The 8,698-nt window shown below is 42.7% G+C and overlaps 1 protein-coding gene across 1 annotated transcript in view; it reads right to left on the bottom strand.

Moving 5' to 3' along the window:
• Window positions 1-8,698, bottom strand: part of ano7 (anoctamin 7) — a 52,972-nt gene that overhangs the window by 10,697 nt on the left and 33,577 nt on the right. The window contains exons 14-17 of the mRNA XM_046072760.1: window positions 7,419-7,517; window positions 7,151-7,253; window positions 4,039-4,150; window positions 3,480-3,534 (exon numbers count right to left, since the gene is read on the bottom strand). Of these exons, the coding sequence (XP_045928716.1) occupies window positions 3,480-3,534; window positions 4,039-4,150; window positions 7,151-7,253; window positions 7,419-7,517 (369 nt within the window). The remainder of the gene's footprint in view (window positions 1-3,479; window positions 3,535-4,038; window positions 4,151-7,150; window positions 7,254-7,418; window positions 7,518-8,698) is intronic.

The raw sequence follows: 8,698 nt of genomic DNA, 5'->3' as shown, positions 1-8,698 counted from the left end.
GAGGCAGATGGCCGCCCACCCTGAGCCATGGTTCTGCTCGAGGTTTCTGCCTCTTAAAGGAAGTTTTTCCTTGCCTCTGTCGCCTAGTGCTGCTCTTGGTGGGAACTGTTGGGCTTCTGTAAATATCATCACAGAGTTCGGTCTAGACCTGCTCTTTATGAAAAGCGCTGTGAGATAACTGTTGTTGTGATTTGGTGCTATATAAATAAAATTGAAATTGAATTGAACTTCATGAACTGGGATATAAGGTATCATTTGTGGATGTTCTCTAGCGCCACATAGAGGGCACAGGAGGTGATGTTTATTTGCTTCGTATGATTCCTTCGCATGATAATTTGGAGCCACGTCTCCCGACCTGCGACCGGGCGGCAACACGCTGCGAGGGCCTGTCCAACGTTGCTTGCAGCTTTATTGAACACAATTTCAAACCCAGAAATAAATATTTGAGAGAAAGGTTTTTTAAATGTGAACATGGGAAGAGGGGAGGTCGAAGGCGATGTGGCAGGAGAGTGTAGAGGTTGGTGAGTCATGGCGGATGGTAACTGGAGCGTGCAGGCAGAATGAGTGAGGCTGACGTGGCCGGTTTGGCGTGGCTGGTGGAAGAATGGGATCCTGAGGCAAAAGGTGAAACTGAGTTTCTCAGACAAGCAAACAAACGAGGAGGAATTATTACAGACTAGCAAAAATCTCAAGCTGGCCTGAAGGTACTGCTGCAGTAGCTGACTGAACGATCTGGCGATGAGTGGCTGAAAGACCAGGGCTGATATACTGAGGGGCTGATTAGAAGCATGTGTGTGTCATTAACAGCATGCTCTTTATGAAAGTCCCAGACCAGAATAAGCCGGTGATATCTGCAGGAAAGTGACTGAAACAGAACGCTCGACAGGCCGAAGGCTGAAGGTTTTGAAAGAGTGTTTCCGTAACACGTTAGCAGAGAGGTTTGTGTCCACAACCTCCGTGAGAACGTGGTCATGATGGCCCAAGAGGTTACCTTGATTAGTAAGGGGTGGATGAAGATCCTGAGTGTAGCGGTTGTCCGATAGAGATTGTCTGAGTCCATGTTGGCCAGAACATTCAGTTACTCAAACCAGGCAGTCGTAGTAAAATAAAATAGTTTTTATAGTGAACAGGGGGAAAGGGGAGGTGGGCGGAGATGTGGTGATCTGGCTGGAGAAGGCAGAGGGTGGTGAGTAATGGCGGATGGTAACTGGAGCAGGCCAAGGGGAAAAGGAGTTTCTCAGAGAAGCAAACAAACAACAACTAGGAATTTCAACATCCTAGCAAAAAATGCAGTAGCTGACTGAACGATCTGACGATGAGGGAGTGAAAGGCCGAGGTGATTTAGTGAAGGGCCGACGAGCTGATGAGAAGCAGATATGTGTCACTGGCAGGTTACGAGAATCCAAGTTAGGAGAGCGAGAGCAACCAACAGCAATGTGACCTCTCATCGCCGTTTCCTGCTAAACGTGTCACGCGTCAGCAAACTCACTTCCTTGTTCAGAAGACACCAGCAGATGTGTGCGACGCCAACGTCTCACATTTATGTACAACAATAACAGCAAAGGGGATCGTGAAGACTCAGGATCCAGATCTTCTTCACCAAAGCGGGGAAACTGTTCTGCAGAGCGTGCAGCGTCGTGGTCGAACATAAAGGAGATCGTCTCCTGACAAACGCTTTGAGAGAGAACGTCAGAAACACACGGAGGACGTCAGACGAGACGCTGAGACGCTGAGGCTGCTGCGTCCCGGTGTTGTGCCAAATTCTGCACGCCTGCCGAGAATTTCCTGCAGCTCGCGGGTGGCAACGCTCATTTTGCTGAGAAAAGAGGTGGATGCAAATCTCGGCAGGTAGCCTTGATCATCTGTTCTGCAGAATTATGCATCCACCTTTTCAGACACTTTGCTGTGCACACTGATTTTCACCACTTATTTACATTTATTCGTTTAGCTGACACTTTTATCCAAAGCCACTTACAATTGCTATACGAGGGGTTAAGTGTCTTGCTCAGGGACACAATGGTGGTCACACCAAAGCATATGTATTATCCACTGCTCCATCACCACCCTTATTTTTGCTGAATCTCACTGAATGCCAGTTCTACTAAGTGTAATAAAATATTAACCACTCAAAACATTCATAAAATATATACTTTGAATCATTTATCAGCATTGATGAACCCCACAAACAACATTATAGCATTTAAAAGCAGTATTTGGAGACGCACGCAATTCTCGGCAGGCATGCAAAATTTGGCATAACACCGGGTCAGCTGCAAGAAAGAACCACGGTCAGCTGGTTTAAATATTCGGGGTTAGGGTTAGGCCAGACTAACTACGCAGTTTTCACTTATTCCCACAATGAAATCGTAACGTAAATTATTTATTTATATTATATATTTATATATAACTGTTTTCTAAAAAATGGGCCAACAAACGACCCATAAAGCAGGGACAGCGGCCCATTGGGTAATTTTCTATACTGACACTGGGCCGGCCCAATCACATCTCTTACTGGCCCTCACCTCCTCTGCTCTGTTTCTTGTGTTGCGGGCCAAAAAATTAAAATTCTTCAAACGTAGGACGCCAAATGCGCAAAAATAACCGGTCTGTTTGCTGCAGGAGCTTCAACATCAGCTGCAGTACCCGACGTAGAGCAGCCACAGGGACCTGAAGGAGTAATGAAGAGTCGTGGCCCCTGCCAGGCAGAGAAGGAGGCGTGTTAGCGAGTGACAAAGTGACAGGGCCGAGTGAGAGAGAGAGCAGGAGGAGGTGAAGCTGTAAGCATGGAGTAGCTCAGCCTGTAGGTAGGGAGCAGGGAGGGAGAGTCATTTACACTGGGGACGCCGAGGACGCCGGGGACGCCGAGGACGCTGAGGACGCTGGAGACGTGTAGCCACCAATTTTGAAAGCATTTGTTAAAAATCTTCTGAAAACTAGTTTGCACCAAGAAATGAACAAATAAAAATGCTATGAGAAGTTTTAATTGCACAACAAGCCTGCAATGCATTTTAAATATAGAAGAAATCTCTGCGTTGTAACTTAAGTATTGTACTTAATATAACTGCATTATATTCTATTATATATATATTTATATTCTGAACCAATTCATAAATTGGTGCAGAAAATGTCTCCAGAATGCAGGAATTTAAGTGTTTAATGCTATAAATCTTCTGGGGGAGAAACCCTAGGCCCCCCTATAAAATATTTCATCAATAAATATTTTTCCTACATAGTAGGCTTATTAAAATATATTCTTGTCTTGTAGTCATGGACACCAATCTTGTGCAATGTCACATCTCAGGGTTTTGTCACACCCCTAATCTGACCCCCTAAATGGGAGGCTGGTGTATTGTGAGGGGTGTCCGACCGAGTTAGGTGGGCCGCCAGTGCCAAAAATGCCAGGACCAATTTTTTGTCCCAGTCCAGCCCTGTACATATATCTGATCATCTTCATCAGTACCACAATGTGTCAGACTCACGTCTTCGTTGCGAACTCCAAACGGAGTGTTGTAGTTTCCAGGGTACCCAATGAACCTGAACAACAAACAAACAAACGGCTGGTTAAACCTTTAACATATCAGTATCATTTATTCTGTCTATCATGTTGTTGCAGCTGCTCATTGAAGCTCTCGGATGTTTGACTCTGCATCACTATATTCCACATATCTGCTGCTTCACATCTTTAGCTGCCAGCAGAACGTGTTACGACAGAGGGGTCACTGAGGTTTTAAATGAACTGTGAGAAAAAAAATACTGGATGTTTTCATCATCCGCCTGCAGGAGGCGCTGTGGCTCCTCCTTTAATTTTCACTTTTCACTTCAGCAAGTTCACAAACCAGCTGACAAAACAACATGCAGACTCTCAGGCGAGAATCTGCATCCACACCAGCACCCAACCTTCCTGTTTCCTCATGTTTCAGCCAAATGACATTCACTAAATACATCCAAAGAAACAAACAAACAAAGACAGGACGAAAAGGCTTGTGGTGATTGGCTGGACCTGTGAGCTTTGTTCTGATTGGTTGAAGCAGTGCTCACCTGCCTTTGAAGAAGGCGATGTAAACCGGAGATGAGTAGAAGTTGACGAACTGGAAGATGAAAACTTTGAGGATGAACATGTCTTCATATTTAGTTTGAGTCCGATGCATCTCTTAAAGAAACACACACAGAAATGTTGTAACAACATCCGAACACACCCACAGTGTCTATATACTTAGTAAATACAATAATACTAAACTCAATACACACAGTGTAGATCTACACCCATTTCATCTGGTCATTACCTTCTTTAAAGAACAGCTTCGTCCTCCAAAACCATCAGTATTATAAACTTCTCTGACACTGCTGCTCGGCTCAGTACATTTAAGTTAACGTGGATTCATTTAAACATTTAAACTTTATGATTATACCCTTATTTTTTAGGAGACAAACATATTGTCCAGTTTATGTTGCACATTTAGTTTTTAACTTTATTGCACAAAGTTTCTGTCGTCTTTTCTGGTCTTACGTTCACTGCACATCCCTAAAGACATTAAAAGTTATGGTTATGTTTCCATAATGTTTACTTTCCTACCTATTAGCTAGAATAAAGCCTCACAATCTAACATTCCTGAAGGGTTTTTTATTATTGATAAGCAAAGTGATAAGAGCAGTCTCTCTCTCTCTCTCTCTCTCTCTCTCTCTCTCTCTCTCTCTCACCCAAAAGGTCGAGGCAGATGGTCGCCCACCCTGAGTCCTGGTTCTGTTCAAGGTTTCTCTCCCTCCTAAAAGGGACTTCATCCTTGCCTCTGTGACCAAGTGCTTGCTCATGGTGGGAATTGTTGGGTTATGAAAAGTGCAATGAGATACCGTAAAACTTTGATAAATAGCCCGGGCTTTTATTTTCTAATTTCTAATATTTTTGAATTGACCCTGCCGATATTTGGGACGGGACTTTAATTCCTCTCACACAAAACTGATACAGGCTACTATGAAACAGCTTATTTATTTCAAACAGAATATTACTTGTATAAAAATTATCCAATAATATCAAACAGACGTCATTCATTTGATCTACAATAATACAACAGACGGCTTATGGGCTTTTATTTTGAAGGCAGCAACGTGAGGAATCTTTAACTATGTAAATACTGTACATATCCATACTCTTTTATATTTTCTTTATTTTATATATTTACTCTGATATTTATATACTTCTTTATATACCAACTTTCTGTCTTTATTTATATTCCTTTTGCCTTTTGTGCAATGTGTGCAACTGTAACACAGAATTTCCCCCCAGGGATCAATAAAGTATTTCTGATTTCTGATTCTGAAAACAACAACAGGCTGCAGGATGAGAGAAGTGTGGCAGAAGTTAGCAGACAGAGAGCGATGGACTTCACACAACTGGATTCACAACTTTGATTAATTTTTCTGAAAAGCGCTTGTGATTCTTTTGATGGGTGGAGCCTCACAGACTGAAGGAAGATAAATAATCAGGAACGGACACATTTGGACTGAACGAGGCTTCAAAGGTAACGGGAGTTTCATCTCTTGTACCAGGCAGGTTACAGCGGTAAATCTAGAAGAATTAGACTTTGGGGCTCGTTGTTTCCGTTAAATGAACTGAACTATTGAATTGTGGAGAATCTAACCGATCTAACGACGTGCAGCATGTCCACACTGACATATTGATCATACGTTTAAACATTAATATTTGTATTAAGGATCTAAGCAGCTAGAGAGGCGACCCGGCGGGGTTTAAGAGGTTTTATACATCCAGAGAACTGTTATGAGTTTTTTGCCATTGTTTCATGTGTCCTTTTATTTACTTGTTTCTCTTGTTCCTTGTCCTTAGTAGTTTATGTCTTGTCTTTTATCTTAGCTCTTGGTCCTTAGTCCTTAGTTCTTTGTCTTTGTTCCCAGTCCTGTGCATTGGTTCATGTTTTAGTATTTACTTCAGGTTCCTTGTCTGCATTATTTTAGTTTAGTCTGCTTGTGTCTGAGTTTATTTCTGATCTGTAACATCTTGTGAAATGGCCTGTGTTTAGTGTTCAGTAACCTGTGTTGTGTCTGTTACCCCAGTATCCCTCTGCATGTCAGTCTCTCTGTTTTCCCCTGCTCTCTCTCTGCCTGCCTGTGTCTCGTTAGTCTCATGTCTGTCACCTGTGTTACTCCCGCCCTGCTCGTTAGTCCCTGGTGTATATATGTTTGGTGTTTCTCTTCAGTCTTCATCTGGTCATTGTTTGTTACCCCCTGTCTGTCATGTGTATACGCTCTGTCTCCTGTTGTCAGCCTTGCTCGTCTTGTCACTCTGTTCCTTTGGATTTCTGTTGGGATTACCTTGTTTTTTGGACTCTGTCAGTAAGTGTGCTCGCCTTTTGTTTGTTTTGCCACAATAAACCCCCTTTGAACTGTACCTCCTCTGCCTTGCGTTCCGCATTTGGGTCCACCAACAATCTCCGCACCACAAACCCTAACAAAAACTTCTATTAAAAACCAGACCAGGCTTTTAATGGAGACCTGCGTTTATTTGTCAAAATGTGTTCCCACACCAGGCCAGTAAACGGGGCAGGAGGCTGTTTGGGACTCGGCTATTTATTGTTAAGTTTTACGGTAATGTAACGTTTCCCAACACGAGGTAATTAGCTTGTTAAAATGATTTAAATAAGTTAGAAAAATCCCAAAACAAAAGTTTTTCTACAAAGAAGCAAACAAAAATTGCACTTTTACAAAACTTGCTACGTTTCTAGACAACTTTCATTATCTGTTATTATCATTTTAAAGATCACTTTAAAAATTAAACAAATAGTCATGGGTGTAGATTTGGTCTACGTGTGACGTAGACTCTAGGGGAGCACATTAAAATGATCTAAGGCTGCGTTCAGACTGTAGGCCTTAATGCTCAATTCTGATTTTTAGCCCAAATCCGAACTGGAAAACATCAGATTCGATGTGACCTGGCCTGTTCACACTGTCACAAAAATCGGTTTTGGGTCACTTTGGCCTGCAGTCTGAACGTAGCCTAATCTGACTTCAAAGACAATTCGAACGACTCTGCTCACATATTGGTAGGGACATGTCCCTACCCTCCATGAACAAACCTACGCAGAACTTAATGCAGACTAAAACCAAAGATGAGGAGGGTGAGTAAGAAGATGTGACTCACCCCAGCGGGTGAGGATGCGGGCCAGTGAGATGTAAACTCTGGACAACATGAGGATGACCAACAGGTTCAAAACAGATCCTGAAATACTGGCTATCCTCCCAGCCTAAACACACACACAGAAAACACACTTTTTGATTCGGTAGATTTACAAACAGTTACAGAAATGTGAAGTAAATGAGTTGCGGAGTCCCTCAGGGAAGCATCATGGAGCCTCTGTTCTTTTTATTTAACCATATATATAAATTTAAAGAAACTGTGCTGTACTCACCGAAAAAGTGAGGAAGCTGTTGCGAGACTTGGAGATGATGATGCCAATGATGGTGCGATACAGAATGATGGTGATGAGGAACATCAGCACCACAGCAACCTGCACACAGAAAGTTTGACTTACCACTAAACACAACCTAGAATATGTTGTTTCTGTAAGTGCCAAATCCGTACCGCCAGCAAGATCCGTTCTGCACATGCAGTGGTTCTGTCAGTCAAAGAAGGTCACCGCAAATCTGCCTCTTCTAAATGATCCAACTAAATATTTTATATCAAGATAACAATTTTTTTTAATCACTGGAGATGAAACTGTTCACTATGATGTAATAGGAATATACTTTAGATATGAAAAACCTTATTCAACAGTACATTCTTAATTGACAACAATCTAACAAAGTAGCAACAGAAAGGAGGCTAACCCTAGCTGCTAGCACATTGGCCGTCAACCGATGTGCACAGCTGTAGGGTTAGCCAGTCCATATGAGCATATAAATGCTGACTTAGGTTTTGGCACTCCTGTGATGGTTAGGTTTGGGGTAAGGTGCTTTGGGAAGCTGTCAACGCCTTTTATACTAATGGTAGCCCTATCTAGACCGGAAGCGCTAGTAGTAGTTCCGGTCTAGATAGGGCGTCTCATTCAGACATACCCGGAGGCTCATACGGACGCTGAAAGGTACCTTTTGCATCAAATAAAGCTTTGTCAGCCTTTCTGAAAGCGTCAGTATTTGATGCCCTGAGATGAGAACAGACAACAACTCACAAATAATTATGAACAGGTACATTTGTGGTAACCTTCTTTGGCAGACAGGACCACTTTTGCGTATGTGCAGAACGGATCTTGCTGGCGGTACGGATTTGGCACTTACACCTTGTCTTCCTCATAAGTTATTTTAAACGTTTCTCCTCCCATACCACACCTGCCATCACTGATTTTATTGTAAGATTCAAAATGAAGACATGTTCAGAGACAAATTTGTGTTTTCGAAAGAGAGGAAAGGAGTCCTCCATGCACGCCAAAGTTAGTCATGGAGTTCCACAAGGATCTGTCCTTGGATCCTTCACTTGGAGGCCCAAGCACCTCCGTGACGCATTATCTAAAGATATAGTTTCCCTGGATGGCATCGCCCTGGCCTCCAGCACCACTGTGAGGAATCTTGGAGTTATCTTTGATCAGGACATGTCGTTTAAGTCTCACATTAAGCAAATTTCAAGGACCGCCTTTTTTCACCTACGTAATATTGCGAAAATCAGGAACATCCTGTCTAAAAATGATGCAGAAAA

This window comes from Micropterus dolomieu, linkage group LG17 (genome assembly GCF_021292245.1).
Source record: "Micropterus dolomieu isolate WLL.071019.BEF.003 ecotype Adirondacks linkage group LG17, ASM2129224v1, whole genome shotgun sequence".
NCBI classification, from domain to species: domain Eukaryota; kingdom Metazoa; phylum Chordata; class Actinopteri; order Centrarchiformes; family Centrarchidae; genus Micropterus; species Micropterus dolomieu.
Note: the sequence above shows the minus strand (reverse complement) of the source record. Positions and strands in the feature narration are given on the sequence as shown.